The sequence below is a fragment of the Bos mutus genome, chromosome 4, assembly GCF_027580195.1.
Source record: "Bos mutus isolate GX-2022 chromosome 4, NWIPB_WYAK_1.1, whole genome shotgun sequence".
Classification (NCBI taxonomy): domain Eukaryota; kingdom Metazoa; phylum Chordata; class Mammalia; order Artiodactyla; family Bovidae; genus Bos; species Bos mutus.
The window spans coordinates 18,647,837-18,667,542 of NC_091620.1; the positions used below are offsets into that span (position 1 = coordinate 18,647,837).

A 19,706-nucleotide genomic window follows, 5' to 3' on the forward strand; every position below is an offset into this window, starting at 1 on the left:
GGGTGTCAGGAGCATAGCACAGTGGAATGATGGTCCAATTAAGGCAGCTGGGGAGATCAACATGTTCCCCAAAACATGAGACTTTCAGGGCTAACACTGAAATGGTTCTAGGAAAACTAGGAAGGTTCACCACTGCAGATGTCAGTATGTTTCGAAGAGACAGTCAGAAGGGTTAAGGAAGGACAGAGATTCAGGTCTTTGAAAATCCATCTGGATGCAGCTCTAAATCACAGCTTCTCCAGAAGAGGCCTAGGGAAATCTAGGGACAGCTTGATGACCTCACACACACACACACACACACAAATGCCGTTCCTCCCCACAGTCCATGCAATGCATCAGCCTCTTCTACGTAGACAACAGATGGGAACAGAAATGACGGAAACCCCCGGCCACACTGTACCTGGCCACCGTGGTCGTGGCTGGCTGCTGCGTGGGGAAGATGTAGCCTCCTCGCAGGTGAAGTCCAATTTTGTCTCCAGGAAGTTCCATCTCCACTTTTTGCTTCCTCCATCTCACTTGGCCCCCCTGAGGCACACAGACAACTCAAACACGTCCACATGCACGGGTCACCTCTTAACCACACGCTGACTTACTTACAGCTGTCTCCTTCTCCCACCTAGCTGAATTGCTGTCTAGCCAGGCAATCAAACAAGAAAAGGGAAAGAATTTAATAACAACAGGTTCTGGAATCAGTTGAGGGCTTGGGGGAACACAATGTCTCGCTGAGGCTATTTGACATACATTGTGGGAACTGAGCGTGCTAAATAAGAATCTGGCTCAAAACCAGGCTCAAATTGTCTACTGGCCCCAGTATTTGCCATGAGACCTTCTACTTCCGTCTAAATTTTATTGCTGAATAAAGTACATGGAAGTATCTTTTTCAGATTTCATCATGACTGATGTCAAGTGACCTAGGCTCACTTTATTGACTCAGCTGTGAAATTACTACTGGAAGCACAGCAGAAACATTCCTCAGTACACAGATAAATGTTTCTCTCTGCCTAGAGGTATCCTGTCTATGCAGCTTGAAAAGTGGAGAAAAGTCAAAGCTACTTACAGTCTCATAGTCATACCAGACAGCGTCAGGCATGTATGCGGTCACTTTCTCTGCACCCTGAAATTAAAACAAAACCTTGTCCTTCATGGCCCAGCCTCTGAAGGAGAAAAAAAAAATGGATTTCTTAGCATTCCCTAGGGAAATTCTTCAATGTGTACTGAGAATGCATACATGGCCTTTCTTTTCTCTGTTATCAACTCGTGCTTTTCTTCTAATAGAGGCGATAACTTGGCAACTCAAAGAAAAACCCCAGGTGGAATCACATTAGGAAGAAGAAGAATAATACTGAAACACATGTTGTGATAAAATAACAGTTCCAGGTTTACACTGTATACCGCATTTAACCTCCCCAAGAGTCCCCAGTGATACGGGCTATTGTTATCTCACCTCACAGCCGAGGAACTAGCCCGTCATTTCCCCCAGATGTCACTGTGCCAAGTGGCAGAGGTGACAACCAACACCAAGGTCAGCCTGACCTTAGAATGAGTGCTAGGGCACTGCTCCATCCTGTCTCTCCATCACGGAGCAAGTTATGATCTGCTAGGTGACTCTGACAATGCATAGGACCGTTCTTGATCCCAGAGTCACCCATAGATGCTTCTACATTGATTGGAAACTTGGTCAAGGACAAAAGACTCCTAGAGACAAAATGTGTATCCGTCTTCCCCAAACTCCAGCACACTGCCTTTAAGGCTGCCCCAGCCAGCATGTAGGAAATGGTTTGGGAATAGGAAGAAGATACATGGTTGCAAGAAGGGAGGAGTTTGGAGTTTGGGAATAGGAAGAAGATACATGGTTGCAAGAAGGGAGGAGTTTGGAGTTAGCCTGAACAAAAGCAGAGATCGCCATGGTTACTCTCTGGGAACACTTGCCTCATCCAGGACTGGAGTGATGAGGAGGCCCGGCCCCCATAAAAACTGCTGGTGCACATCCCAGGTGTTGCTGTCCTGGTAGAACCTAGACATGGAGAAATCTTCCCTGAGATCTGGGCCAGAGCTTTCTGGCGGCTCTCCCCCAAGCCTGTCTAAAACCTGCAGGCTCCCTGCCTGGGGCAAATTCTCCCAACTATTCTGTGACCCCTATTCAATCCCTAGCCCTCCCCGCACTCCTGCAGGCAGACCCAATTTCTCAGCCTCTGTACCCTCCTATGCTTCCCCTAATTTGGACAGAAATTCCTATTTCAGTACTTGTGCTGGGCAGGTTCCAGGCTATAATTCTATTTGCCATATCTCCCTTCAAAAATACAACAAGCAGGATATTTGAAAACTTCAGCTGACTATCCAAAAAGAATTGGATCTGATCACCCTCCTTCCAAAAAAAAAAAACAATTAAAAACTTTACTCTTTTCTCTTTTAGGATACCTGCGTTTTAACAGATAATTCCAGGAGATAGCAAAACCTTACCCACAAGAATAAATATATATCATAATATATATTAAATAATATAATACCTGAAGCCTAAAATGTCAGAAACATAAGGAAATTAACTGTGTTTTGATTTTGACAAGAAAAAGTCTCTTTATTTGTAGAGTGTAAAATTATTCTGTTAATTTTAATAAATGAGACCTAGATTCTATTTTTTTTTTATTGTGATGTGACCAATATAGACCTCAAAGATGTCCCCATTGATTACCAGCAAGTACATCCTCCAATATCCAGGTATTTGGCTTTCAGAACATCTGTGCTCAAAACTGTTAGAATGAATCACGTACAAGCCAATCAATAAAACTGGTTGAATTCTATGTCCAAACTGAGGCTTTGATCTAATTAACAGCAAACGCTGCTGCTGCGTCGCTTCAGTCGTGTCCAACTCTGTGCGACCCCATAGACAGCAGCCCACCAGGCTCCCCTGTCCCTGGGATTCTCCAGGCAAGAATACTGGAGTTCAACCTAATATCTTTGTTTTTGTGGGTCGCTTCAGTCGTGTCCGACTCTTTGCCACCCTATGGACTGTAGCCCGCCAGGCTCCTTTGTCCATACTATTCTCTCCAGGCAGAAACACTGGAGTGGGTTGCCATGCCCTCCTCCAGGGGATCTTCCTGAACCAGGGAATGAATCCGAATCTCCCCCATCTCCTGCGCTGCAGGCAGATTCTTTACCCACTGAGCTACCCGGGAAGGCCAGTTGAGGCAGGGTCCCCACCTAAACCACAGCCTCTGTCTCAAGCGGGCTAGCTCCACATAAGCTTCCCAGCATCATTTCAATCCTCAGTTTCTGAACATGGCTTCCTTCTCCTGATCCTGCTGGGGCCACTCAGAATGCCAACCCCACCACAGAGCTACTCATTCTGCAGCCACTAGAGGGCCCCACAGCATCATCTCGGAAGCAAGAACACACCCTCTCCTAGTACAAATCTCTACCTAGTGAGTATTTCCTCACAGCTGCTTCCAGCCCAAAAACAGGATTGCCTGAAGACCCCAGAGATACCTGCTGGCTAATCTGTTGAGGCATCAGTTCATACTAAGCGACCCTAAGGAGAGTCTCTTAAAAGTGCTCTTTGTTAGAGTCAAATTAGATACTCATTGGGTGAAGATAAAAATTCTGATTTCTGGAAATCCTGCATAGTAGTATTCTTATCAGTGTGTAAATGACAGGCTCATTCCTAGAGCCCAAACAGGGTGCATTACAAAAGCGACCATCAGCTCCAAGATATCAAAGCCTTTAAATCAATGGTCCCCAACCTTTTTGGCACCAGGGACCAGTTTTACAGAAGACAGTTTTTCCATGGACTTGGGAGGAAGGGGTGCTGGTTTCAGGATGATTCAAACATGTTACATTTATTGTGCACTTTATTTCTATCATTATTACATCAGTTGCACTTCAGATCATCAGGCGTTAGATACCAGAGGTAGGGGACAATTGCTTCTCTTGTGGCTCAGCTGGTAAAGAATCTGCCCACAATGTGGGAGACCTGGGTTCCATCCCTGGGTTGGGAGGATCCCCTGGAGAAGGGAAAGGCTAGCCACTCCAGTATTCTGGCCTGGAGAATTTCATGGACTGTGTATGGTCCATGGGGTCGCAAAGACTGGGACTTTCACTTTCAGAGAAGCTAAGGAAGAAAGAACTTAAATGATTTGTCTAAGGTATGGAGTTAGTTGGGAGAACAAAGATCCCAACTCCCATGACTTTTAGAACACTTCTCGTTCCCAAAGGGATAAGGCTATACCACTTAAATATACTTAAAATAGCATTGACATATAGGCAGTAATAGAATTGTAAATGCCAAATGATTATTCAAGTTGAAAAAATATATCTGATTAACTGGATTGTTTTAATTTTCCCACTTCCATTTGATGATACAGTTTCACCCAGTTGTATTGATAAAATTCCTGTGGATTAGATGAACTTACTCATGCAGAAGGGGCCTGGCCACAGTGTCCCCGCGGCTGTGAGCACGGTAGAAGAGTGTGTAGAGATAGGGCAGAAGGGTATAGCGGATGGTCAGGTAGTGCCTGGAGGAATTCAACAGCAGTGAGTCAGGGCCAAAGGAGGCTGGATCCTGGGCCTGGGAAGAAACAAGAGGTGGTAGTTGTCATCTGGTTTTGATCTCGGAGAAGCAGCAGTGAGCGGTGAGTTCCCTGCTCAGGAATTGAACCTGGGTGACCTGAATCAAAACCAGTAATCCTAGCCACTAGACCAGCAAGGGTTTAGAGGCAAGAAGCACATTTTCCCAGGCTCTTGCCTCTGTTTGAAAGCAAGAATGTTTCAAGGAGGCGAACCATAAAAGCAGGTGCAAAGTTTATTATTAGAGACAGCACAAGTGTGAGTGCACACAGAGAAACAGCCTGTTTAATTAAGACAGAAGCAAGGCAGAGAGGCATACCTGGATACACAGGGTGTGGGCATTCCCCCCCCAACCCCCCACCCCCGCCACTGCCCCCGGATGGAGGAGGGGCTCAGTGAACAGGTGGTTAAGTTATTTATATGGGGCAGTTCTTCTGGGTCTCTGTTTACCTTTGGCCAACTATCTAGTTTCTTTTTCCACTTCTGACCTGTCCTAGGACTCTCCCCAACATGCAATGTGCAACTTTTTCCCAAGATGGGGAAAAAGTCCAGTCCTATGGGGGGCCTTAGCATCACCTATTCTGGGGTGGTACACTCTCTTTTCGATCCCCAAAGAGCCTTCCTGAACATGTGCAGTGTTTCCCTTGCCCCAGGGAGGGGAAATGACCTTGATCCTTTACTCAGGCAGGGTTTGACTCCTCTCTGTTCCTGCCACGACAGTTAAAAAGTGCCCCGTCTGACTATTTACCCTGCTCTTGTTTGGTTGGTTTTTTTCTATCTCAAAGTGCAAATCGGAGGCTGTAAATACCTAGCCTGTAAATACCTAGCCTAGGTTGTAAATACCTAGCCTGGAGTCCACTTGCCTCCTTCCTCAGAAAATGCAAACAGGAGGCTAGTGATAAATGCCTCGCCTGGAGCCCATCTACCTCAGAAGGATCTGCAGAAACCAGATTCTATTCATCGCAACTAAGAGTTTTATTCCTGCCAGACCTGGAGCTACCTTGCAACTTTGCTTCTGAGCAATAGGGTTGAGAAAAGAGAGTTCATTTCACCCAGTCAGTGGATGCTCTTCACCCTGTAAGGCCTTCCCCTCGTTCATTCTAGGGGTGCTCTCTCGGCAGTGCATGCTTGCTTAGTTGCTCAGGCGTGTCTGACTCTGCAACCCCATGGCTCCTCTGTCCATGGGATTCTTTCCAGGCAAGAATACTGGAGTGGGTTGCCATTTCCTCCTCCAGGGGATCTTCCCGACCCAGGGATTGAACCTGAGTCTTCTGTGTTTCCTGTATTGGCAGGTGGATTCTTTACTGCTGAATCATTGGGGAAGCTCTTCTCTCTTGGTAGACTCCATTTAAATATCTGAAGTATTTCCTCATTTTTATTCAAAATGAGTAACATAGATAATGTGTCTAGAGGTTTGATTGAAAACCTTCACAGACTTGCCATTTCTTTGACTGCTGCAGCAGAAATAGCAGCAGCCACAGCAACAGAGCATTGTAATGGCACACCAGGAGTTCTGGTCAATTGCAAACAGTGGTCCCAGTTAGCCTAAGTGAAGCACCAGGGAGGAGGCTGGCTCAACAGATTTCCAGGTGAGGATGAAGGTAGATCCAGTCCTACTGAATGCCAAGTCTATTTTGATCATGTCTCCTGGGAGACTAACTTGCCTTGTAGCCTTGGCCATTGTGATTCCTGGAAAATGGATAGAACGCTCCCAGCTGCATCCACCGTCTGCAGAGCTCTTCAGAAGTATCCAGCATAAAGCCACATATGTCAGCGCCCACCTGGAAGGACACACAGACAGTGACAGCACGTGGGCCTCACTTCCACTGCTGCCCCTGCTCCTGGGCTGTGCTTTCTACCGAAGACCTGCCAACCCGGCTTGGCTGACCTCTCCCTGAGAAGGCGAATGCAGTGTGATGGAATTGGGCTGTGTCCCATGTCCACTCCTTACTGCCAGGTGACTTCAAATGAGTTCCTCAACCCTCTGTGCCTCAGTTTCCTCATTTTATTAAAGCAGGCATTCTAGGGTTTAGTAAATGAGATGATATAAGTAAAACATGTGACGTACAATAGCTTTTTGGTGAATAGTAACTAGAAATACTGTTGATATTATCACTTTTACCACAGCACTGGCACAATTAATTTTCCAATGGCTAAATCTAATCAGGTCATTCATCTCTTCAAAAATATCCAGTGTCTCCTACTGCTCGTCCTCCTGGTAACTCATGGTAACTGGTTGCAACTCACCTTTCCAGCATCATTTCTCATTCCAGTCCTACATACCCATCCTTACAGATACATCAAATGCTCCCTCTTGCTGGTCTTGTTCAAGTTTATTTCTCAGTCTTAAGATGATCTCCCCTAACCGTTAGTCTGATAAACATACCCACTTTTAAGGTTAAACTCAAGTGCCATCTTCTTTATGAAGTCACTATTGACTTCTTCCCGTGACTCCCCTTGTTTCTTGTAATCTGATTAGAGTTGAAAATTCCCTTTCTTGGGATTTCTTTTAACATTTAAATTATATGTTCCTGTTGGCACTATTACCCTAGCTTGCCATAATTATGTGTGTGAGCTTGTGTATAAACTTGGCGGGGAGGGAAGGAAGGTGTTTCCATTACTATATGTATGTTTCTCTTCATGTACGCCTAGCTCAATACTTTGCTCAGAGTAAGAGCTCAATAAATAGATATGTCGAATTTAACTAAAATATCCCAAAGCCATCTCTAGGACGCTGATAGTGTTGTGCTTCCTCATTTGGATGCAAAATACACAGATGTGTTTCATTTGTGAAAATCCTCATCTGTAACCTTATAGATATGTGCACTTTTTCACATGTAGGTTGTACTTTAATTAAAAAAAAAAATGTTCCAATGATACCACTTCAAGGTGGTATCAAGCTTCTATTTTTATAAGGCAGTACAGTAAAGAATGTCATGGTATCAGTGTCATACTAATGTAGATGGAGCAGTGCTCACCAGACCCTTAGCCCTGGGCTGCGGAGGGCAGAGGAAGGAAGGTTTATTATTTGGAAGCCATCTAGAATGAGGCATTCTGGGGACTGCCGTGTGGACTCACCATGGGGATACCAAACAGGTTGAACTCAAGCATGCCAGGGATGGACCATCGAAGGTTGCTCCAGGTGGCGGCATTGTCTCCTAGCCAGTGGGCTGCAAACTTGCCAGAACCCGCAAACGTAGAACGGGTTAAAATGAGGCTTCTCTTGTTGGGGAACACAGTCTTGACAGTTCTAGAAAGGGAGAGAGGGATTCAATGTGTGACCTTAGTGAGTCTTAGCCCAGAGGTTAATGTGATGCTACTGAAGCTCTCAAGTTAATACCCTACTCTTTTCTTCTAGTTCTCTCCTGTAGGGCTAGATTTGCTATGGGGAGCAGACTGCCCCACTGGGTATGTTTATATTTTATTTTGTTTTAGGCATTCTATGTACATCATTAACTCCATAAAATCAAATTTCAGTACAAGGATACTGAGGTGGTACCTAAAATCCCAAAGCACATGAAGTCTGTAAGTTACTTAACCCTCCATACACCAGTCTATAGAGTATGGCAGAGAGGAAAATACATGAAACCTTGGACTCGTGCAGAAATGAGTCCAAACTTTGCTCTTACAATTTATTAGCTGTTTGACCTTGGTCGGGTTACTTCCCTTTCTTTCTTCCAATTTTCCATTCATGCATGTATTCATTCTTTCTTTCATTATATACATTCCATAAATATTTATTAGCTTCCTTCCTCCCTTTGGGTTTCCCTGATAGCTCAGTTGGTAAAGAATCTGTCTACAATGCAGGAGACCCCAGTTCAATTCCTGGGTCAGGAAGATCTGCTGGAGAAGGGATAGGCTACCCACTCCAGTATTCTTGGGTTTCCCTTATGGCTCAGCTGGTAAAGAATCCACCTGCCATGAAGGAGACCTGGATTCAATCCCTGGGATGGGAAGATCCCCCGAAGAAGGGAAAGGCTATCCACTCCAGTATTGTGGCCTGGAGAATTTCATGGACTGTATAGTCCACGGGGTCGCAAAGAGTCGGACATGACTGAATGATTTGCACTTGCATTTTCACTTTCTTATCTACGTGCCCAGAATTTTCTTTATTCATTCAATAACAACAGCCTTACTTATCTTGCCAAGTTCTAAAAAATAATAGTAGCACCTGGAATCTGACAAGACTAAGAATCTGGTCATGTATTAAGTCTCTCTGATCATGTGTTGAGCCCACATGATAATGGCCTTACTCTGCAGTGGCGATGGCCATGGAGTAGCCGTACAGATTGTGGACGTCGTAATGCTGCCCCCAGTGCTGCACTGCGTCCATGCAGATGCTCTTGCTGAACAGGTACCCATCCAGGATTTCTGCGACAAAAGAGGGTTCGGTCAATGACAGCCTGAGCTACACATTCCCCGTTTCTCAACTATCACCAGACAAGGCGGCTCCCTGAGCAGGCAATTTTATGGCCACCTTGGAAGTGGACATACACCATCCGCACAATCAGAGAGCTATATACACAGTAGTTTCTCTGTTATGCAAAACAATTGGGCTGACTTGACACCCACACACATCCTCCCACCTGGGTGCTCAGGTGACCAGAAACAAGAACTTAGAAGTAAGTGGGTCCAGTTAGATTTGAAGTTAAATCTGAAGTCTGCAGACTTAGCTGAGTGATCCAAGAACAAAAATATTTATTAAAAATAAATTTCTATCCCTTCTCTCTGTTGACCAAATACTATAAAGGATGATCGACCAACCTGTCTTTCATTCATCCAATCTTCTCTGCTCCCTTCACACCACTCTGGTTCAGATCCAAATTACTTTGGATCTTAACTATTGCAATCATTTCCTTAATGGCTTATTTACCTCTGATCTATCGACTTTCTAATTCATATTAGAAGCACACATAATGCCAGATCAGTATTTCCAAAACCATTTGACTGCCCTATTTCCATTACTGAAATATTAGTAATTTCCATCAGCAAAAGAATGAAGCCTCCCATCTAAGTCCCTCACTGTTTAGTCTTGATCCATTTGTTACAATTTCCTATTTTCTTGTCAGATTCAGTTCAATTCAGTTGCTCAGTCGTGTCCAACTCTTTGCGACCCCATGAACCACAGCACACCAGGCTTCCCTGTCCATCACCAACTCCCGGAGTCCACCCAAACCCATGTCCATTGAGTCGGTGATGCCATCCAACCATCTCATCCTCTGTCACCCCCTTCTCCTCCTGGCCTCAATCTTTCCCAGCATCAGGGTCTTTTCAAATGAGTCAGCTCTTCACATCAGGTGGCCAAAATATTGGAGTTTCAGCTTCAACATCAGTCCTTCCAATGAACACCCAGGACTGGTCTCCTTTAGGATGGACTGGTTGGATCTCTTTGCAGTCCAAGTGACTCTCAAAGGTCTTCTCTAACACCACAGTTCAAAAGCATCAATTCTTTGGCACTCAGCTTTCTTTATAGCCCAATACATGACCACTGGAAAAACCATAGCCTTGACTAGACAGACCTTTGCTGACAGAGTAATGTCTCTGCTTTTTAATATGCTGTCTATGTTTGGTCATAACTTTCCTTCCAAGGAGTAAGTGTCTTTTAATTTCATGGCTGCAATCACCATCTGCAGTGATTTTGGAGCCCAGAAAGATAAAGTTAGCCACTGTTTCCACTGTTTCCCCAACTATTTGCCATGAAGTGATGGGACTGGATGCCATGATCTTAGATTAGAAGTCTTCAAAAGATGCTATAATTTTAGCAGTTTATTCCTTTCTTAATCAAGATACTATTTCTCTGTGAGCCTCTAGTTTTCTTCAAAATACAACAAATGCTGTGATCCTAGGACCACACCCTGGGAGATGCTATTGGTCAAAGTTCAATCAGATCTCTCTAGCATTCTATTCACTGACACTGACTTTGTCCTCCCAAGCCATGGGTTCTGGCTTCCTCTCATCCTGTCATCCAAATCTCTTCTTCACTCTCTTGACTTGACCAAACTTGACTTCATCTGAAGACCAAACCTAGTTATCTGGTCTCTCTCTGGTAAGCCCTGACCTCTCTGGGTCCACACTTGAGAGCAGAATGAACTAACTGCTAGCCTCTGGTTTCTGTACCATATCTTCTCCTGACTTTCCCCTAGAAACAGCTCAGATGTAAGCAGAAGGACTAGGTTGCCCCTTTTGAATTTATGCCTCATCTAAGAAAGCAGGGTGTTTTGATTTTCTTCTCTGGTTTTCTTTATATGGTACCCACATTTTCCTTCCTCTATGCAATTTATGTACAAAGACCCTCAGCAGGTTGTTCATATCTATCCTTATGAATTTAAAATATGAGATATGTGTTGCCACTTTAATCAGACTAATCAATGCTTACTGGGAGTGAATGGGGGATAATTTAGATTGCTCATGGAACATCCTGAAACTGAGCCATCCACAAAGTTGGCAACTTCATTCATATCCTACAAGACAAAGAGCAAAAACTATTAAGAAAGAATAACATTTCTTCATATGTTCTACAGATGGTGTCTTTTTTTTAAGGACTCAGAGAAATAATTCTACACATTTCTTTTCTAAAGAGGTCCTTAGGTTAAAGAGAGAAACAGATGGTCCTGCCCTGTCTTCCCTACCCATTGAAGGCTTTGTGGAGAAAGTTGTTAAAATCCCTTCAGAATGACATATGTCTTCAATCATTTAAACTGAAATATTTCTCAAAATATTGGGTTGGCCAAAGGTTCATTTGGGTTTTTCCATAACATCTTACAGAAAAACCTGAATGAAATTTTTGGCCAACCCAATATTAGGTGAATCATATTTCAATTTATATGATCCCATATAAATCAACTTATATTGATGCATTCTCTAGATATGCAAATATAGCTATGAATGTACACATATATAAATGCATTTGCATATATAAACATATTGCAGAGAGAGTGAGTGAATAAGCAGGTACCCACAGCTGTGCAACTGAGAGGTCTGTAAAGATGCACACGGAAATACTGATAGCAGATGCCCTTGGTTGATATCATTTTCACTCTTCTCATCTGTTTAGCTCTTCTGTTTGCATTTTCTACCTTTCCCTTATAAATAGAAAGAATTTCAATGCTAACACTCCCTAAATTGTGTTGAACACCTCCGGCTCTGCATTGGTTTTCATTCGATATTAGTCTATGAGACATTTGTCTGTTCTGTAGCCACAGTTCTGTCCACACCTGAGTACTCTGGCTCTGGTCAGTGTATCCAACTTGTCCAAATGAAAGAGCCCTGAACTGGCCGTTGAACCATTCAGTTACTTTGTGACAATAACAATGTCTTCCCTGGTGGCTCAGATGGTAAAGAATCTGCTTGCAATGCAGGAGACCCAGGTTCAGTCCCTGGGTCAGAAAGATCCCCTGGAGGAGGGCATGGTGATCTACTCCAATATTCTTGCCTGGAGAATCCCATGGACAGAGAAACCTGGCGGACTACAGTCCATAGGGTTGCACAGAGTCGGACACGACTGAGCCACTGAACACACACAGACTTGGATAGAACTGATTCCTGAGTTTACTTCCAGTTCTAACAATCTGCTTTTGAGTCTAAGCTACCTGTCTTGGTAAGGTTATTTGAATAGTAAGAGAGGGAATACTTAGAATTACTGCCACTCTTGCTTTCCTCTCCTCTTGACCCTGAGCTCCATGATTCAGTGACATAGAGATACACAGTCTGAATGTTAGCTGCCTACTCAACAGAATGTTAAGAACTCTAGATAATAATTGAGAACCTACTGTATAGCTCAGGGAAATTTACTCAGAGCTCTATGATGACCTAAATGGGGAGGAAATACAAAAATGAAGGGATGTATGTATACATAAAGCTGATTCACTTTGCTGTACAATAGCAACTAACACAACACTGTAAAGCAACTATACTTCAATAAAAATTAATTTTAGGGAAAGAGAAAAAAATGTTAAGAACTCACAATCCAGATTCCATCAAACTCTACTTGACTGTGGAAAAGCTCAAATTCATTTGTCCACCAAGCAGTACACTTAGGGTTGGTGTAATCAGGAAACACAGTTTTTCCAGGCCAGACCTGCAGAAAGAAAAGAAAATAATTAATCAGAGAAAGTTAAATGAATACAGAATAAAATAGAGTAGAGTACTTTACAAAGAAATTCCTAATATGATTATGGCAACAGAGCTGCCCAGACATAGGTCATTTTCAGTTAAGGATGTGAAGCACTTCAAATACTTAGGATAAATAGGAGTTGTCAACTTAGGATAAATAGGAGTTGTCTTCAAGTTAACACTTGAAGAAAAGAAGTTATTTAAAAAAAAAAAAAAAAGATTAAATCATTGTTAACGTTCAACTCCCAATCCCAGGAATGATAAATGAGAGAATGGTGGTGGTTTAGTCACCAAGTCCGGTCCGACCCTTGTGATCCCATGGACTGTAGCCCGCCAGGCTCCTCTGTCCATGGGATTTCCCAGACAAGAATACTGGAATGGGTTGCCAGTTATTCTCCAGGGGGTTTTCCTGACCCAGGGATCAAATCCAGGTCTCCTGCATTGCAGATGGATTCTTTACTGACTGAGCACAGGGGAAGCAAATGAGGAAGAGTACTGTGTAATTTCAACTGATGCATCACAAGTTGTATGTTCCAACCATCAATCACTCTTCTCTATTGTCTTCCTATCCACTTCCTGTCAGACACTATGCACTCAGGTCAGCAGAGATATTAGAAGTGAAGCAGCAGATAACACTTTGATGGAAGACAAGGACAAATAGAAATTTGAGAATGAACATCAAACTTGTCAGATAACAGAAAAATTGAGTAAAAAAAGGAATTAAAAAGTTCCACTGGATTTCCCAATTTGAAAATAACTGGTTCCATTTGTCAGAGGAGGGATGGGGGGAAAAAGCAGACTGAGGTCAGCTAAAGAGCAAATGGGGAGTGAAGAAGGAAATATTCAGTATCTACGTCTATTGTTCAAAGGGACTTTGCTATGAAGGGAATGTAAGAGCTCAGATGGCTGGTAGGTATTTGGAGATAAAACCACAAGGGCAAGTCGATCCCCAGCAAATATGACATCTGAAAATGTAAAACAAAACAATTATACATACACACACTCACACACATATAACACAGCCACAGCCCCCCCTACCAGCTCCTAGCTTCCCCATTAAGTTACCTCCCCAATGAGTGGAGTCACCCCATCTGAAGTATTCACCCATATCTTCATATCTGAACCCCGGTCATACGGGCCATAGGGATTACTTAGGGAAGAGTTGTTGGAGATGGCAGGATCCTAAGAAGGAGAAAAATACAGTGAGGAACCTAGCTTTAAGCCAGAGGCACTGAAAGGAGATTGGAAATTGGGGATGAGGTGGGGAGAGGGGGCTTCAGTGACAAAGAAGAGCAAGGACCTGATGTGGAGGTATAAGAGTACTGCCCATACCACAATGATGACCAGTTTCTGTCCGTTATTGTGTAATTCTTTAACAAACTCAGGGAAGCCCTTGAAAGCTACTGGATCATAAGTGAAGTCCTTTCTTGCGTCCATGTAATCAATATCAGCGTGCTGAACATCCTGAAAGGATACACAAGGTCCACAATTTATGGGCCCATCCCTGGAATCAGATTAGCTGCATCACTCTACCTTGTAGTCTGGCCCTCTATCATTAAAGTCCAATCTAACAGACAAACCACGACAATCACAAAAAAAAATCACTAAGGCTGTCAAAACACATCCATTACCTAAATGCTATGTCATCCACAATAAAGAAGGGAAGGGGCTGTGTCTCCCACCTCCTCTCCCTCATTTGACTGCCCCACATTCTGTTTTGTTGCTTCTCTTCTACTTTGAGCCTTCTTTGACATTTATTCTTTCCTAACCTTACTCTTACAAAAACAGTGGAGCCCAGAAATAAATTGACTCCTGCTCTAGGACCTAAATGTCTGCCTCTAAGGGCATGGGGTAGAGGAGAGAAGAGGATTATTCCAGAGAACTTTGGGCTTTTCCCTTGGCATCTCTTGCAAAACCTCACTACTCATTATATAGTAGACACATTCATGTGCAGTCATTTAAAACATAAAAATATGTTATTACATGCATGTACTATATCCTTTCGCTAACTTAAACTAGGAAAATAAATGTCTTGAGAAGTCAAATAAAAAATTCATTATGTGAAATGTAATCAATACAGTAAGCATGTTTTACTATTAAAACATGTGGTAAGAAAAATAGAGAAAGAAACAGATTATCTCCCAACCCCATAATTATGGTCTCTATGTACTATTTCCTGAACCAGTTGCTTTAAAGGAATGGTTGGCCCGACAAGAGTCTGGCATTCTGAATATGTAAAAAATTTTTGTTACATATTAAAAAAAAAAACTCAGGAGGAGAAAGTATAAACAGATGTTCTTATTCCCCAGTTCTTTTACTTTTGGAGCATTTTTTTGAAATCTTACTTACATAAGGCAGCTGCGCAGCGCGGTTTCTCTCCACAACTTCTTTCATGTTATCTAGGGTTCCATAGTCATAACGACTGAGATGAAATCCAAGAGCCCAGTATGAGGGTAGGGCTGGCCGTCCAACGAGCTGAAAGAATGGTGTAAAATGAAAGTTAGGAAATACTCTGTTTTTAAAAAATTTTATTCTGAGCATTAGTTTGGGGGCACAAAATATACCCACTTCCCAACACACTATTTCATTAATGTTAGATGCTAGTCTATTTTTCCAATCATGGAGGGTAGGGTCAAATTGTTGGAGAAGGCAATGGCAAGCCACTCCAGTACTCTTGCCTAGAAAATCCCATGGATGGAGGAGCCTGGTAGGCTTCAGTCCATGGGGTCGATACCAGTCGGACGCAACTGAGTGACCTCACTTTCACTTTTCACTTTTCACTTTCATGCAATGGAGAAGGAAATGGCAACCCTCTAGTGTTCTTGCCTGGAGAATCCCAGGGATGGCAGAGCCTGATGGGCTGCTGTCTATGGGGTCGCACAGAGTCGGACACGACTGAAGCGACTTAGCAGCAACTTAGCAGCAGGGTCAAATTGTAGTAGCACATTTGTAGCAGCTACTTATAATATTAACAGCATATGTTTATAAGTCACACTTATATTAAATTTCATTTTCATTGTGCTATTTAGGATTTCCTTAATCATAATGATGATATCATAAGTTTACCTCTAGATATTCTTGAACAACTTGCTCTGGAGTATTCCCCAAAAACACGTAGAAGTCAAGAATGCCCCCAATGGTGCGGTAAGTGACAGCTGGGGTGGGCTGGAGGAAAACCTCTTGAAGATTAAAAATGAAGCAAATAAACATTAGAATTTGTTCTAGAGTAATAATCACAAAGTTTTAATTTGTAGACCAGAAGATCCCCAATCATCTGAACACTAATGAAGTGATTCTAATACCTCATTTTTGTATAAAAAGGTACAAACTCTGATGGTCAAAGTCCACCCTCACAGCATGAGAGCGGTCAAAGCATTTGTTCTTTAGCAGATTTTCATACTGGTGACTGGAGTATTTTCAGTGTTGTATCAGGATTTCATGAAAAAGAAACCAGTTTTGTGAAGGGGTTCAGAATAAGCCACCGTGGCATAAGAATGATTATAAGTTGAAGATGTTTGAGTTTCTGAAATCCCTTGTCAACCTAAACACGGAGCCTCTCATAAGCACTCTGCTGTCAGACTTCCCTGGTGGTCCAGAAGTTAAGACTTTGACTTCCAATGCATGGGGTGTAAGTTTGACCCCTGATCAGGGAGCTAAGATACCATGTGCCTCACAGCCAAAATACCAAAACATAAAACAGAAATAGTTTGTAACAAATCCAATAAAGACTTTAAAAAATGTCCACATCAACAAAATCTTTAAAATTAAAAACTTCTAAGAAAAGAACTTACTTGTCATAAACCCCCTACCCTAGAACAAAACTAATATTCTCTGAGACAATAAATTGGCAGCACACCCAAACAGACACGGCCACAAGAATATCCAACTCTCACTATTCTCCTGCTGCTGCTGTTGCTAAGTCGCTTCAGTCATGTCCAACTCTGTGCAACCCCATAGACGGCAGCCCACAAAGCTCCCCCGTCCCTGGGATTCTCCAGGCAAGAACACTGGAGTAGGTTGCCATTTCCTTCTCCAGTGCATGAAAGTGAAAAGTGAAAGTGAAGTCGCTCAGTTGTTTCTGACTATTAAGCGACGCTATGGACTGCAGCCCACCAGGCTCCCCTGTCCTTGGGATTTTCCAGGCAAGAGTACTGGAGTGGGGTGCCATTGCCTTCTCTGCACTATTCTCCTAAGGACTCTCTAATCTTTCCAGAAAGTCATTTGTTGTCCCATTAAATGCCTTCTCACACCTTCAGGGAGTTATTTGTTTCATCCTAAGTAATTTTCTACCTCTACCTTAGGATGGTAATGTTAGTTGCTCAGTCATGTCTGACTCATTGCGACTCCATGGACTGTAGGCTGCTAGGCTCCTGTGTCCATGGAATTCTTCAGGCAAGAATGCTAGAGTGGGTAGCCATTCCCTTTTCCAGGGGATCTTCCCAACCCAGGGACCTAACCCAGGTCTCCTGCATTGCAGGCAGATGCTTTACCATCTGAGCCAACAGGGAAACCCATAGGATGGTATGTAAATTCTAACCCAAATTCTAACCACCCCTTTGAGCTACTTGTTGAGCACTCTTGTGCATATGTATGTCACACACGTAAATAAACTCCGTCTTTCTCTTACTAACCTGTCTTTTGTCAGATTGATTCACAGGCCCCCAAATACCTAACTTAAGAGGACAGAGAAAAAAATTTTCTCCTCAGGCATTCACAACTACAGAACATGCTCTTCCAATCCCATTACCCATCATAACTACAGAAATATAACCCAGCTACACTCATAGAGGTCATAGCCTCAGCAGATCTCATATCGAGCAAGAGCCAAACTAAAACAATGTCAGAGATGATATTATAAATTCAAAATCTCTCTAAGCCCCCATTGCAGTTCTCAAAGATGAAGTCTCCCCATCACCTTGATTTGCATTAGGGATAATGAAACTAGAATACCTCGTAACACGATACACAAAAATAAATTCAAAATGGATTAAAGACTTAAATGTAAGGCCAGAAACTATAAAGCTCTTAGAAGAAAATATAGGCAGTAGACTCCTTGACATAAATCACAGCAAGATTCTCTATGACCCATGTTCTAGGGTAATGGAAATAAAGACAAAAATAAACAAATGAGAGCTAATTAAACTTAAAAGCTTTTGTATAGCAAAGGAAACTATAAACAAGGTGAAAAGACAACCCTCAGAATGGGAGAAATAATAGCAAATGAAACAACTAACAAAAGGTTAATTTCCAAAATACACAAGCAGCTCATGCAGCTCAATACCAGGAAAACAAAAATTCCAGTCAAAAAGTGGGCAGAAGACCTAAAAAGATATTCCTACAAAGAAGACATACAGATGGCTAGTAAACACAAGAAAAGATGTTCAATGTCACTCATTTTCAGAGAGATGCAGATCAAAACTACAATGAGCAATCACTTCACATTGGTCAGAATGGCCATCAATCTACAAACAATAAATGCTGGAGAGGATGTAGAGAAAAGGAAACCCTCCTACACTGTTGGTGGGAATGTAAATTGATCAGCCACTATGGAGAATAGTATGGAGATTCCTTAAAAATCTAGGAATAAAACTACCGTATGAGCCAACAATCCCACTACTGAGCATATGCCCTGAGGAAATCATAACTGAAAAAGACACGTGTACCCCAATGCTCAGTTCAGTTCAGTCGCTCAGTTGTGTCCGACTCTTTGTGACCCCATGAATTGCAGCATGCCAGGCCTCCCTGTCCATCACCAACTCCCGGAGTTCACTCAGATTCATGCCCATCGAGTTGGTGATACCATCCAGCCATCTCATCCTCTGTTGTCCCCTTTTCCTCCTGCCCCCAATCCCTCCCAGCATCAGAGTCTTTTCCAATGAGTCAACTCTTCGAATGAGGTGGCCAAAGTACTGGAGTTTCAGCTTTAGCATCATTCTTTCCAAAGAACGCCCAGGACTGATCTCCTTCAGAATGGACTGGTTGGATCTCCTTGCAGTCCAAGGGACTCTCAAGAGCCTTCTCCAACACCACAGTTCAAAAGCATCAATTCTTTGGTGCTCAGCCTTCTTTACAGTCCAACTCTCACATCCATACATGACCACTGGAAAAACCACAGCCTTGACTAGACGGACCTTTGTTAGCAAAGTAATGTCTCTGCTTTTGAATATGCTATCTAGGTTGGTCATAACTTTTCTTCCAAGGAGTAAGCGTCTTTTAATTTCATGGCTGCAGTCACCATTTGCAGTGATTTTGGAGCTCCAAAAAATAAAGTCTGACACTGTTTCCACTGTTTCCTCATCTATTTGCCATGAAGTGATGGGACCAGCTGCCATGATCTTCATTTTCTGAATGTTGAGCTTTAAGCCAACTTTTTCACTCTCCTCTTTCACTTTCATCAAGAGGCTTTTGAGTTCCTCTTCACTTTCTGCCATGAGGGTGGTGTCATCTGCATATCTGAGGTTATTGATATTTCTCCCGGCAATCTTGATTCCAGCTTGTGCTTCTTCCAGCCCAGTGTTTCTCATGATGTACTCTGCATATAAGTTAAATAAGCAGGGTGACAGTATACAGCCTTGACGTACTCCTTTTCCTATTTGGAACCAGTCTGTTGTTCCATGTCCAGTTCTAACTGTTGCTTCCTGACCTGCATACAGATTTCTCAAGAGGCAGGTCAGGTGGTCTGGTATTCCCATCTCTTTCAGAATTTCCCACAGTTTATTGTGATCCACACAGTCAAAGGCTTTGGCATAGTCAATAAAGCAGAAATAGATGTTTTTCTGGAACTCTCTTTCTTTTTTGATGATCCAGCAGATGTTGGCAATTTGATCTCTGGTTCCTCTGCCTTTTCTAAAACCAGTTTGAACATCTGGAAGTTCACGGTTCACGTATTGCTGAAGCCTGGCTTGGAGAATTTTGAGCATTACTTTACTAGCATGTGAGATGAGTGCAATTGTGCGGTAGTACATGGACACAACCTGGATGTCGACTGACAGATGAATGGATAAAGAAGTTGTGGTACATATTGTTGTTGCTGC

General features: G+C 42.9%; 1 protein-coding gene across 1 annotated transcript in view; it reads right to left on the reverse strand.

Annotated features, from left to right (window-relative positions):
* MGAM (maltase-glucoamylase) overlaps window positions 1-19,706 on the reverse strand; it is an 87,092-nt gene that overhangs the window by 41,009 nt on the left and 26,377 nt on the right. The window contains exons 8-20 of the mRNA XM_070368769.1: window positions 15,739-15,851; window positions 15,022-15,147; window positions 14,005-14,136; window positions 13,738-13,854; window positions 12,524-12,637; window positions 10,937-11,021; window positions 8,814-8,931; window positions 7,639-7,810; window positions 6,225-6,341; window positions 4,407-4,561; window positions 1,930-2,014; window positions 1,058-1,114; window positions 401-525 (exon numbers count right to left, since the gene is read on the reverse strand). Of these exons, the coding sequence (XP_070224870.1) occupies window positions 401-525; window positions 1,058-1,114; window positions 1,930-2,014; window positions 4,407-4,561; window positions 6,225-6,341; window positions 7,639-7,810; window positions 8,814-8,931; window positions 10,937-11,021; window positions 12,524-12,637; window positions 13,738-13,854; window positions 14,005-14,136; window positions 15,022-15,147; window positions 15,739-15,851 (1,516 nt within the window). The remainder of the gene's footprint in view (window positions 1-400; window positions 526-1,057; window positions 1,115-1,929; window positions 2,015-4,406; window positions 4,562-6,224; window positions 6,342-7,638; window positions 7,811-8,813; window positions 8,932-10,936; window positions 11,022-12,523; window positions 12,638-13,737; window positions 13,855-14,004; window positions 14,137-15,021; window positions 15,148-15,738; window positions 15,852-19,706) is intronic.